Raw genomic sequence first — 13,953 nt, 5'->3', positions numbered from 1 at the left:
GATCCTGTGATGTGATTCACCTAATCTGATATTTACGGTATGGGGTTCCCCATTCAAGCCTAGAGACCTTCTATTAGTTTCATAATACTAGCTTACTTGTGAAGGGAGGGTGGTTGTTTTCCACTATCATTTGTAATATGATTTCTCCCTTCATTTGCTATGGTATTGTAACAATGCTGATGCTTTTGTTTTTAATCATTTGTCTGCTTATGTTAGCCAAAGTACTGCTCCTAAGGGCACGTAGTTAAAAATAAACATTTTAAACTTTAAAAAAAATAAAAAAAAAAATAATAATGTGTACATATTATTAAACTAGACCAGACAGGCGGTTAGCAGATGCTGGAATATGCTACAAATTCCGCCAATGAAAGAAACATTACTAATCATCATTAACACCCTCAGATGTAATTATAGTGAAATATAAGAACCCAAATACTCAGTAGTTTGTCCATATGCCCTATAAACTGTGCTCACTTAAGATGGCGGATCCAATATGTATGTTGGAGTATGTCCTTTATGCAGCTTGTGAAGCACTTTGCCAGTGGCGGCTGGTGACATTCAAAAGTGGTAGGGCGTGAAAGTTACGGCGTGAGTGTTACATCTCGAGCAAGTCTGACTTACATAAAGGTATTTTAGGGGGTAGGCGGGTTCTCCCCAAAGAGAACATTTTGAAAAAAAGAGTGGACAAATGGAGCATTTTAATTGTTCCAGGACCACTGCAGACTTCATGGGAGACCAGATTGACAGAGTCAGACATGATGCAGTTAGTTATCGTCAGCATCCTCAGGCCCAAAATGAAATCTGCACATGGCGGAAGGCAGGGAAAATAATTATTAGCAAGCAAAAGAAACACCTCTGCAAAGCGAGAATTTATCACTGCCCTTCCAAGCTATTCTGTCTGTATCCAAATAAAACAGTGTGCATACACTGCACAGTTGAGTCGATTTGTGTTTGGTGCACTGTAGTCAGACTGTCACCCACTTCAAGGCCAAGCAAGAAGAGAACACTGCAAAAACAAAACCACTATAGACCTGCATGTAGAACCACAAGAAGCAGAATGCAAAAGGTGAACACGGTAAAGGATGCGCTGGCTAGGAATGACTCAAAATCATTGAAACTTTACAGTCACTTCATGAACATTTGAAACTGGGCGGCAGCCATTGGTAGTCCACGCATTTTGCAAGTCTAGAAATGCCAAAAGTGGCAGAATATTGCACTATGTTGAATATTTACATAGATACAACCTGAAGCATTTCCCTCACACACCGAAAGCTAGATACACAGTCAAACTAATTGGTTTAAACGTGCCTACCTTGCACCGTCTACACCTCATCACAGCACAGAGCTACCGGTTCTTGCTTGCAGTGATAATGACACACTTCATTATTCAGCTAATGCAGTCATAAAAATCCGAAGCAATGCTTTCCAAAATGTAAACAAAAAAGCAGAATGTACTTTCTGCAGTCGCACCTAACACACAGTATAAAATGCCTCATGATTAGGCAGGGGAATATGCGCGGCTGCCCTGGAAATCCTCAGGGTAAACAGTGCGCAAGCACCCCCATGTATTTCTGATTTTATTTACAGATATCCTTGTGCCGGCGAGTACCCCGTTTTGCTGTGGGCAGACCCCAGCTAGGGCTCAGTGACAGATCCCTTCCCTTAGACAGCACGCACCTGAGGCCTCTGAAGTACCCCTTACATAAAGGGGCGGGGTGAGGTCGCAACAGTATGCCCCCATCCTTACTTCCACAGCTCCCCGTGTATGCACCTTCTACGCATTTACATCTTGGTCTGACCCCACAGAATGCCGCTTTGCTCTGAAAACATGGACAAATTTAATATCTGACAAACTCGAGCGCCTCGAAGCAGAGACCTTTAGACAAGCCGTGTATTAAGAAAAAACAGATATAAAGTACCTTTTACGGATTGCACCTTACTTCATAGAACAAGTGCAGCACGTATTTTGAAGCCTGCATCTGTGCTCGGGATTTTCCACTGCAGCCACGACATAAAAGGGCCTATTGAGGTTCTATTTATTTTAGGGTGAGCTTCTCAGAATGGCTAGTACGTGTCCCACTGATTTAACCTATTTATTTTCACCAGAATCTAAGAAAGTTATATTCTGATACAATACGTGCAGATCTAATGGAATAGTATGGTTTTGCATCTGCTGCGTAGCCCTATGAAATTATGGATTTGCGGTTATTTTACCAGATGCCGCCATCCTTTGCTGCATTATGCATAATGTACCTACTTGGTTTGTCCGGGGAAAAGGCCTTCGTCTGCGGTATGAAAATATCTTCACATTTCAATGCGCTTTAAACAAAGTGGAAAGAATGATTCCTTCTTTGTCCTGAAAAATGCATTTTATTATTCATGCAAATGTATCTATCCTGCAGACACTGTTCTCAAAGCAGCAGTTATAACAAAAAGGCTCTCAACATTTACAAAAAGCCCAAACATTTTTCTTATCTTTGTAAGGAGTATATCTAATTATAACAGAGCACACAAAGAACCCTTGAAGAAGTTCAAAGGAAGTCAGAGACCGTCGGTTCGTGTCGATTTTTCAACATAAGCCGTATAAAATGTTGTCGCCAGGCAGTTATTAGTTGCTTTAATCCAAAGGACCCACTTTTGAACAATAGTTTTGTAAATTGTCTGTCGTCGGCAGAAAGGAAGCCTAGAATAAGCGGAGAGGCTCTTCACAGCTTTTTAAGGAATAACCAATGTGCGCGAAGGCGATTTCTATTTTAGCGTTATGGCAATCTTTATTTTAAAAATAATGATTTTACCATGAAATGATTTTAAGTAACCGATCATTAATAAAATGTACCAAGTACGTAGATTTTTCGGTGTGCTTTATTTTTGGGTGTTCTTTTATGTTTTCCATTTCCATCATTACTGATGTGTGCGCGGCCAGTCAGCACCCAGGGTCGTCTCTAGTGTGCGACAACAGCCGGGGGCTAACACGCGCTTCGTCCTATGGACCTTTTCAAAGCAAATACAGAGAAATTTACTAATATATGTTTTACAATACATTAACAACATGGTACAAAGATTCATGATTGAGGAATGAGTTGTCCCGCAAGTACCATGGAAACGAAAGGGGGCACCGATGAGACAAAACAGTGAAAAGTGCTGCTATAACCAGTCGCGGGTCGCGCAGGGGGGGGGGGGATTGGGGGGGGAATGATATATACTTTTTTTTAAAACGTCCCTCACAGCCGGACCACGCCATTCTTTGCAAGTAGTACTCACTCACTGTTTTTCAGTCTCGGACCGGTTGAAGGAAGCTGGTTCAAGGAAGGAGGGAAATGGAACTCAGCGCAGGAAGCAGTACCTGAAATCCCGCCTCTTGTCAGGTGACTCTGTATCAAAGTCATCCAGTCAGGGGAGGAGGCGGGATCTTGGAACTAGAATAATGTTCTGAGCTGTGCTACGTGACTACGTCAGATCAGGGCGAGCCGAAAATCCGACCGAAGTCCTGGAAAACCAGCTGCTTCAGGCAGCGCCTGCTTGCCCTCACCACTGCCTCACAGACACACTCTGCACATGCGTGACTTGGGCGTTATTGAAATCGAACGAACGTCCACCACACGTCATGCGCAGGGTGTGTGTGTGTTTGTACAACAAGACTGGGCTGCACTGCAGTGCTAACACTGTTTCAAGCTGTCTGTCTTAGTGTCTTGTCTTCCTCCCTCCGACCCCGATCCTCGTCCGTCCGGAGGCTGGTGGGCCAACGCCCCATTCGCCCCTATGCACCAGCCGCCCCTGCACTTTGCCCTTTAAAGGATGGAATCTGGGAACTAACAACCAACTTGACAAGGGCCGCCTGGCTTTGCTTGTGCAGCACGGGTGAATATTTCTTTGCATCAGCAATCTCCAATTGTGCTATTTTCTTTATTGTCTGGACGGAAAAACATACTATTACTATGTCACAGATATAGATTCTCTGAAGTCATTGGCTTTCAGTAAAACCAAAAAACAGGTGTTTGAGAAAGCGGCTATGGAACACGTGGGATGTAAGCAGACATCCTCAGGTTTTCTCTGCTGCATTTTGCAACCATCCACTCCAATAGGGAGAAGGCTGGGGTGGGATTTTCTATGCATACAAGAGAGTTATAATAAGTAAAAGCAACCCTACCTCACTCCCCCCCCCCCCCCCCCACCCTTTTTAGGTCTCGCTGAGTCAGCGAGTTAATTTGATTCAAAGTATTCGTGATCCAGCATGTCCACCTTGAAGGCATAGGCAGCCTGTAGAAAACAAGAAATCTTTCGGAGTGAGCTGATCCCAGTCAACAAAATGAGACGGTTTCCAGAGTTTTTGCTGTTGAAAAGTTGAATGTCCAAGAAGTCTCAGCAATACAACACAAGCACAAGCTGAAAAGCAGTAAGTCCTCAAGTTGGAGAGGCTTCTGCTACAATGTACATTGTTTCTGCATCATTGTAGTCCTATAACAGACACTGGGTTATTTATGATAAAGAGGAGGGCATTGCTTCAAGTTCCAGACACTACCACACTGACATCTTCCAGAGATCTCACCTCCTGCACTGTCAACCAAACTAGAGTGAGAGAATATCACATGCATGTTTCCAGAGCAGTAAAGTCAGTCATATGGCATTTGCCCCAAGATCAAAGGTTTACATTTCCAACTTTTAGGCTCTAACGTCTCAGACAGCACACGCCTCAGTGAAGACTAAAGTTGTGTCACCCTTCACCACTTTCAACTTTGCTGGATATTCGAGAAGCTGCCATGGTCGAGTGTATAAGATCCCCCCTAATAACCTGCAACTCCTATCCAGTTTATTTCATCATTCTACTCCGATCAGGGGGAGACACACATTTTGTTTCCTCGGATTGTTCTGCTTTACAGCAGCCCACTTGACAACTACCCTCTGACCGAGACTGGCTCATGCTACAACAATTGGACGTGCTCCCATGATCTCTGGTGTTTTTATTCCTGGGCTTGTTAATAAATACTTAAGGCTCTGCTCCCCCTTGCAGCACGTCACTTTTTAGACAACTCCGTTTTCTAATCTCTGACTTCATTTTGGAGTAGCTCCTCCCACGTTGGATAAACCACGCCCTCAGTATCCATTTGTCCACAACTACTGATGCTCTGTGCCTTCTCTTGGGACTTACCTTGTGTCTCGTTGCAGTCTTTAGCTTGCATCCTAATAGTGCAGATGCTCAGTGAAACTTGGGAATTAATGCTATAGACGGCCAACACTCTGCAGTGTTAACCTTTGGGGTCAAGAAAGTACTGGCCCCCTTCTCTAGGTTTGTTTTTGATTGAGGCCCCCACTCTCACCCTTGCCTATCTTGTTGCAATGTGGTGGGTTCGACCTGTCCAGTGTATGTGTTTTCTGTCGCAGGTTAAGCGATCAGGTCCTAAAGTCCTGGAAGCGGACCTGACTTTGCCATAAAGTCTACGACTGCTCTTCCCGGGCTCTCCAGTGCTTGTCTTGCCCCCTGGCACAGAATCTCAAACTGAGCATCAGACAATTGTCTGCTTGTGCTTCTGTCTCCGCATCACCCTACCCAACAACCCGCCACAGGCCACATTTTACTTACGGGGCATTGCCAGAGTATACAGGGAGGCATCTACAGCAAAACTATGGCCTATTGAAGCTAATTCCCTACATGGGATGGAACGATTGCAAAGGTTTGAAAAAACATAGAGTCAGCTTCTGAGGGAGAAGCGGGTTTTAGTGGCACACCGTGAATGGACTGGAGTATGTCAAGAGCCTCTCCTAGAAGAATTGTCACTCACTCACTTTGCTCACTGGAATTCGGGGCATGTTGTACACCACTCACTTTCAAAGATCATGACCAACCACTAGTTAACAGAAGTGGCAGGGAGCTGAGAGGCACTTCGTGAGTAGTAGGGGCGGGGAGGGGGGTGCAGATGAGACAGCTACAGATCTTTGGCAATTAAAGTAACAGCACGGTTCATTCTTAAAATGTATGAAATTGGGTACATTTCACAAGGGAATAATCCTGCAGCCCCCGGTGCTTCAATGACCCCAAACCATGCTGGTGCAACCGAAAGCAACATTGGCAAAGACGCTAGGTGGCTGCTGTGAAAGCATTTGCTGCATCTAAGCACGGATTTAAAAGGTAGAACTAAAAAGGATAGTTTTCCAAGGGTGGAGGATCTGGTAGAAGGGTGAAGTGGAAATGAAAGAACAGTGACTAACAGACCTTAAAGACGGCAACCGTAAATCTGTACTCTCAGTTTTAATGTCTGACATCTGTAGATTGACTAGACTGCTAGACTGGAGGCTTGGTATGGTACAACTTCTACACACCTGAATATGTCCTCTAGGAGGAGTATCTATGGCCTAAACACCATCCTGCACATCCTGTCTAATATTCTGTCAGTTTAATATTTCTGAACTTCAGTTAAATGGGGGTTACAGACTGCATATTTCGGCTTCATAATTTGTGAAAGGGAGATTTGCTTGGACAGGTCTTAACCACCATGATTTCTGAATCTGCAAGATACATAAAAGAGCGCTATGGAGAACCAGGCCACCTTAAGGTGATCTACTGGGTGGCGGGGCAGGAGGCGGGAGGTAAAATGAGCAGGGGGAGAAAAGGAACAAGCATTGGCATAGCCAATAGGTCTCGCTTTTGGGACTTTATAAGTATTTAGTTATGCAGCACAAAATCCTTGGTGCAACAACATCAACCGTTGCATGGCTAAAGACCTATAAGGTCCCAAAGGCGAGACCTATTGGCTATGCTAATGCTTGTTAGTAAATCATTTTAAAGCCCAAAGGGATGAGGTTATTAAACATTACTATCCATCATCAGACCATGTTTCAGGATACCTTAGTATATGACAATGTTTGTTAGCAATAAAGTTGCAAATGTCAATAGTATGTTTTGCAAACATGGGTGGGTACTTACAAACCCTAGTCAGATATCCTGATTGGGCCCACTTATATGCCTCTGTTCTGCTAAGGATAATGATTGGACAGAGCTGTGTTGTTTTGATAGAAGGCCTTAAGGCCTGCTGTTTGTGCAAGTTCAATAAGTGTGGTACAGGAAGAATTGCAGGGGTGCTACTATGTGTGTTGGAGCGAGGTTCATAAGGTTTGACCGGTTTATCTAGCGCTTTTGTCAGAGGACATAGGTCCAGTTTGGGTAGGAGGGTGATGGGGCGAGTTCGTTTTGAGACTATAAGACTTTATATTTGGGTTGTTTGAGTATATGGTTGGGATAGAGATGGAGTTCAGTGGCATTGTGTAGGTGGGATGGCATTTCAGATGAAAAGGTCTGTCTGGAATTAAAAGCGCTTGTAGGACAGCTATCTGCATTTGACAAGTTTAGAGGGTTTGAGGACTTGGTGGAAGTCTTGTGGTTATTTGAGATGATGCCTGAATGACTGTGCACCAGTGAATTTTCACTGAATTAGACATCGCTACAAAATGTGAATTGGTTTGTCCGCAGATATTATAAGTTGCTTGTGTTTGTAGGAGCGGCGCAGGGTCTATGTTAACCGTTTGTCGATTAGGAGGTCTATTGAATTTATATGTAACCAAACCGTTGACAAGTTCTTCAAAATAGCCAAGATATTTGTTAATAGCCCGACGGTAACAATTACATTGTTGTAGACCCAGACTGGTCATTTACTGTGTATGGGGACCTTGGTTATGTTGTTCATTCAATAGACTTCCAACAAATCCCGTTGAAGGTGAATTTAGACAGGAATATCTGTCAGCCTGCTTGTATGTCTAAAGAATAGGCGCTAAACTTTCCTGATTCCAAACAATTCTTAAAGAAAGGTCTGGGATGAGGATCTGCCCATTTTCTTTTAGCATAGAAATGTTTAATGGATTTTCCCATTTTTAGAGACGTTGGAGCTAGTATAATAATTGTAAAACTATTGACTCTCAGGTTGGGTGGTGCTTACAGAGATCATTCTGAAATGATGGTCTTGAATTTTGACTTTTTGAGATCTAAAAGAGGATGGGTTTCTTTCTAGACAGAGTATTTCAGAGCCATTGAAGACAGTCAATTGTCCACAAAGAAGTCAAGTGACAGCTGAAGGTTATGCAAACTCACAGGGCCCCCACTGGCCCCAGACATCATTCATATATACCAGCTATATACATAAAACCAACACAATGAAGGAACCAAAGACATTGAATCTTGACAGACGAAACTACTATTGGTCATCGATTATAGAAGCCAGTTTCTCCTTTTGAAGTATGTCACTTTTTAGATCTGTTTTACAAGCTACTTAAATGTCTTCCTGAGTAGCAAGAGTTGCCTGCATGGAACAAAAGAGGATGAATAAAACTGAAGCACTTTGATCCTTCAGATATCACTGACAGGGACACCAAAGAGTATACTAACTCCGAATAGGGAGGAGCCTGACGAGAATCCTAGACAAGAAGCCTCCATAACTAAGGCAAATAGAGACTGCAAGTTAAAAACAAATGAGCTAGAAACAGAGGCCACAAATCCTCCCCTCTGTCCACCCATGCCCAGCCAGGACAAGGAGACCAGAAGAGCATACCTATGTTTGACTTAAAGCATCTTAAACCTGTCTGATTTCCACAGTGGTGCCTATTCCAATAATGGCGAGCTATGTTAAAGCTGTGACAGAAAGAGAACCCGTAGAGACTGCTCCTAGAGTCTACTTGGTCTCCCATCTGGAAAGATGTGGTTTGTGAGTTCACCCTTTACTTGTGAGCATAGGTGGTCGAAATTATGTCTGCACAGACAACATGAAGTTCATGTCACAAGAACAGCTATTTCATGTGCATTCTGCCACCATTTTGCTTAACAGCAAGGATGTTGTGATGAATAGAGTTAAATTAGTACCACAGGCCCTGCCCAAAAAAAGACCTTGATTTTCTCTGTTGACCATGGGTGTGGTGTTCGGGGCCCTCAGCCTCCCAATGACAAAGGTGCAGGCAAAAAAGAAAGGTGATGCTCATGCTGATACAGATCACACTTACCCACGTAATTAGCCTCAGATAGATGGCTTCCTGGCATTATCAAACCAGGGATATTCTCCCCCCCCCCCCCAATCTCTTTCACTAGACAGCCCTTGGTCAACTACATTTTATGCACATGTGGAGATGAGCTGAGAGAAAAGGAAGTCTGGAATGGCAAGCCAATTGTGGCACGGCACCAGATTTGTTAACAGAATCAACCGCCAGTAGCTCTAGTGTGGCACAAGTTGCAAAGCCATTATGATAGTGATGACTGTGTGGAGGGGGATTGGAAAGTTAGTAAAATGGTGTTCAATAGCCTGCAAAAGGATGTCAGATGTGAAAGACTTGGACAGAGGTATGTGTGAGGATCTATACTCTGAATTTTGTAACTTGTGCAAAGTTTAGGCAAAATGGGGTCCTAACTGGCTAAGGACAGTCACATGATATAATTAATTATAATAATCCTTTTGTACATGAGCTGTAACACATGGTTAAAAAGACGAGACCTATTGGCATTGCCAATGCTTCTTTTCTTAGCATTTTAAGTAATTCTGTACCACCTCGCAAACATGATAGATTACGGACATAACTAGGTCCATCCTAAAGTCTGTTGCACACAGTATTATTAACTGAATCTATAAACTGCCGATTCTGACTTAACTTACTGAGAACATTCAGAGGTCTTTCCTTTGTTCTGATAATCCATTATACATTGTATAAGATGGTTATTTTCATCCAGCATCTAGACAAGAATAAAAGCAGCATGTTATAAACATTTAATGAACAACAATATGAACACCAAAAATGAGTAATATGACCCAACTTTCAACCACAACACCAACACTCACTATCTGGAATGAACTCATTCTTTCTTCCAGCAGAGTTTCTTCCTGTTAAGGACCATGGCCTTGGATGGTTAAGATTAGTCATTATCCCAAGGACTTATCTTGCCAACTAGCTCCTAGTTTTAGGTGAAGGGAGCAGAAGTATAAAAGTGCTGCCGCATTGGGAAGCTAAATGATAAATACCAAAATATATGTTTGTATGGTTCCAAACTATACATGAAGGTATGAAAGATTTTATAGGAAAGGTATCTAAAAGTAAAAAATTTGCATTAAAAAATTAATTTAAGAGAATGAATGATAGCTCGTCATAGATAGAAACCTGAAAAACGCATTTTAAAATTACACAATATTTAAAGAAAAACACAGTACATAGACATACTTGTTAATGTAGATCTTAAATATGCTTTAAATAGCTTGCTACCAAATGATTTGAATAAAAAGTGCAATGACGTGAGAAAAATGCTTTAAAGGTCGGCCTAGGCTTAACCTCGTCTTTTAGAAGAAAGACTGCTTGAACTCTAAACTGTTTCAGTTAACATAGAAAGGATTACTGTCTTTTTTTGTAAAATAATGTAGATGCTTCTGCACGTAACTCTGAAATTAACCTCTTTGTTTCACTTACCTTCCTTACTGATATCGTGTACAAAATGCTCTTTAGGCATATTCTGTTTTGATTAAAAGCTGGTAAATGTTACCACTCAGACAGAAAACAATTCATAATTTGACCTAAGCCTTGTTTTACTAGCGGAGGAAAGAAGAAAAAACACACGCATTACAAAATGCATTGCTCTCATCATAATTTTTTCTTTTAACATTTTGTGTTTCAAATGAATCGATTTCCTGTCTAATAATATTTTTTCTGCGGCTGATGTAATGCTTTCACAACAAATTATTGTTTAGTTAAAATACATTTTGCTTCATTAGTGTCTACGTTTTCCACAATTATCCCACCAGAATGTTTCATTTGTCTCTAAAAACATCCAGAGGAATAATAAGTATAACTCTTGCTGCAGTTTTGTTCTACAAGGCTGAAGTTTACCTTCACCAATTTCTCTTATTCCTATTTCACAACTCACTCTTGCCTCTTTTCAGAGCCCAGAGAAGAAAGAATTATTGAAACAGGTTATACTGGAATGATTGCAGTCAAAAATTGTAATTGAAATAAGATTAAGAACCCCTTCCGTAACGTCAGTCAGGATCCTTTTAAAAATGTGTCAATTTAAAATAACACCAAAACTCTGTCAAAATGTATAGCAACTCACATATAATGCTTCTTACAACTGATCTACCGGATCTCAATTCTACAATTTCCCCGAAGGTGTGATTGGTTGAAAGTAAAATAGCTATACAGGGCACGTAGAAAGCTATTTTTAGTTGGGAGGTTAAAAAAAAAATAATAATTAAGCCTTTGTTTGGCATAGCGCTATGTTTTTATTTCTTCTAGTTTCATACTGGAGGCTTAGACCATAAGTAAGGAGGATAATCATTTTTTGGCCTCGCCTAGGACGCGCTGTCTTTTCCAGACATGCTGTATTCAGGATATGGGTATAAAGCTCCGCCCACTTTCCACCCATATTTTTAATTGGCTCCTGTCTCTCTCCTTTGTAGATAGTGTTTTTTCATTGGTCAGTAGGCTTAGTAGTCCTCCTTTAGTACAGCCTCGTCTCTTCTTGCAACCTCCCATGAGGACATCCCCCGTTACTTGTATTGTGACTCCCTAGGATTTAATTACAGCCTAAAGGCACTATTTTCTTAAAAGGCTTCAGGCAGGTCCTAAGCTAGACTGGCATTCGTTACTTCACTTACTAGAACATCTCGCATTAATATTAACAGTCTATAAATTTCCCTTCATCAGCTCTACACAGAGTACAACCTAATCCGAAATGAATGTAATCATTATTTTGTCACATTTCAAAGCTACTAATTCTATATATGGACATAGCTTTTTGGATGTAGTACTGTCTTGCATGAAATAAATTATGGGTAGGGTGGTTTTACTGTCTTCGGCAGGGTGTAGTACCATATGTGATCAAAAGAGGTCCCCTTTTGGCCACATATGGTACTGATCCCTGCAACATGCCTAGGTGAAAACATTGCCATTTACAATGCCAATAACTCCGACTTTGTACACATGCAGTGCTGGTGACTTGCTTACTAGGGACCTCTAGGAGCAGTTTGCAGTATTGCCCCTAGGCATGCAGTGCTGGTGTCTTGCTCACTAAGGACCTCTAGGAGCAGCTTGCAGTCTGCACCGAGACATGCAGTGCTGGTGCCTTGCTCACTAGGGACCTCTAGGAGCAGCTTGTGTTACTGCACAGAGACATACAGTGCTGGTACCTTGCTCACTACGCAAGCATTTGCAATGCACTGGGTCTCACATTACTGAAACTATGAGCGATTGGCATTGCCTTATTATTTGCAATGCCAATATCTCAAACTAACAGTAATGTGAGACATATTGCATTGCAAATGCTTGGTTTTTTTTTTAGTTCTTTAACTCTTTTAGGTAAAGTTTTTTGTTTGTTTTTTAATGAATGCACTCTGAAACATTAGCGGAAGCACAAAATAAGTACCTCACCTATATTCTTTAACATATTGCAAGATTCCGGGTATATCTGAACAGCAATCTACCAAACAAAGCAAGCCAGGTACACCCCAAACAGGTTAACTGAACGCATCTGTTGTGCAGAAGTACATGGCGATTAAAAGCAGTTTGGTATGACATTCCTGGTACAATTATGCCTTCCTATTTTATAGCCAACTATCCAATGACTCAATATGCATACAGCCTGCACCACTCTGCAGTAAATGAGGTGACGGGTGTATCAGTATAAAGCAGTGCCACCCCCCAGTTGTCTCAGGCACAGTAAGTGACAGGAGCCAGAGAGAGGTTAAGCATTACCCACCTCCATCTCATAGAAGCACACAGAGAAGCACTAAGCAGAGTAGCCCTTCATGTCACAAAAACTCAATACGAGGATCTAGTCCAGCTATCCTCCAGCTACACTCATCCTACTGTTGAAGACTTCAGGTCATATATTGAAGATTAGAATAAATAGTGTTCAATTCGATTCTGTAGAGCACGAAAAAATACCCACAATTATTTTTTGTGAAAAGCCAGGTTTTTAAATGCTTGCAAAAGAAAATTTTATTTCCAGTAGAAGCACGTTTCTGTTCTGAGCGGTGCAAACCCTAGGATGAGAGTTTGTAGGATGGCACCACCAGATTCCTAGCTGCACTGTGCCCAAGAGTCTTATCGGGGACATATCTTTTAAGTTCGATTCTTTGAAAAGCAGGACCTACTCCCTGAAGCGCTTTGTAAGTTTACTAAGGGCTTTAAACATTATCCTCAAGTGAACAGGGAGCCAGTGTAGACTCACCAAGGCTAGGGAGGCAGAATTGAATCTCTGTATTTTCATCAGCATCCGGGCCGCTGAATTCTGAAGAATCTGATGTTTTTTCATGGGAGCTTTTAGCAGATTTAAATAAAATCCAAATCGAACCTGGAAATTACAATGACCAGAACAACCGTTTTCAGCAAATTTAGAGGTAGAAACCAAGCTATTTTTCTGATCGCAGGAAGAACAAGCATTTACAATGCAATGGTCTCGGCATTGTTAAAGTTAGAGCTATTGGCATTGCTCATGACATTTTTTTTTTTTAAAACATAAAGAAACTGCATTATTATTTACAATGTCAATAGCTTAATCACTCTCAAATGCGAGACCTATTGCATTTGCACCCACACACAGCCACACACACAAAGCCACCCACACACACAGAGCCACTCAAACACAAATAGAGCCACCCACAGAGCCACCTACACACACACACAGTTATTAAAAGGTGTTTCTGATGGCGTGACAATCGTCTGCTCTAAATACACAAACACAACCGGTATAGCCATTTGCCACAAAGCACGGATACACATTAGGGTTTTTATTATCTTTAATAAAGTTTTATTTTCTTACAGCCTCACAAGCACGCACAAGAAACGCAGACAAACTTCAACAAACACACATTTCTGCATATGAGTGCACCTTAGTTGGCATAAGGAACCGCGCTCAACGCTTAAACGCATTTCTATATCCAAAATGATCATAACACAATAGTTAACACAACCGCAACGCATGCGTGCATTTCGCAGCAC

General features: G+C 41.8%; 1 protein-coding gene across 5 annotated transcripts in view; it reads right to left on the bottom strand.

The window, feature by feature from the left end:
- Nucleotides 1-13,953, bottom strand: part of SS18 (SS18 subunit of BAF chromatin remodeling complex) — a 363,861-nt gene that overhangs the window by 245,830 nt on the left and 104,078 nt on the right. For 3 of the 5 annotated variants that reach the window (XM_085605729.1, XM_085605728.1, XM_085605731.1), the window contains exon 2: nt 9,624-9,700. In XM_085605729.1, the coding sequence (XP_085461855.1) occupies nt 9,624-9,700 (77 nt within the window). Of the gene's footprint in view, nt 1-9,623; nt 9,701-13,183; nt 13,301-13,953 lie in introns of those variants that run through there. The other 2 variants (XM_085605727.1, XM_085605730.1) reach the window with 2 other exon arrangements.

Source organism: Triturus cristatus, chromosome 5_1, assembly GCF_964204655.1.
Source record: "Triturus cristatus chromosome 5_1, aTriCri1.1, whole genome shotgun sequence".
NCBI classification, from domain to species: Eukaryota; Metazoa; Chordata; class Amphibia; order Caudata; family Salamandridae; genus Triturus; species Triturus cristatus.
Note: the sequence above shows the minus strand (reverse complement) of the source record. Positions and strands in the feature narration are given on the sequence as shown.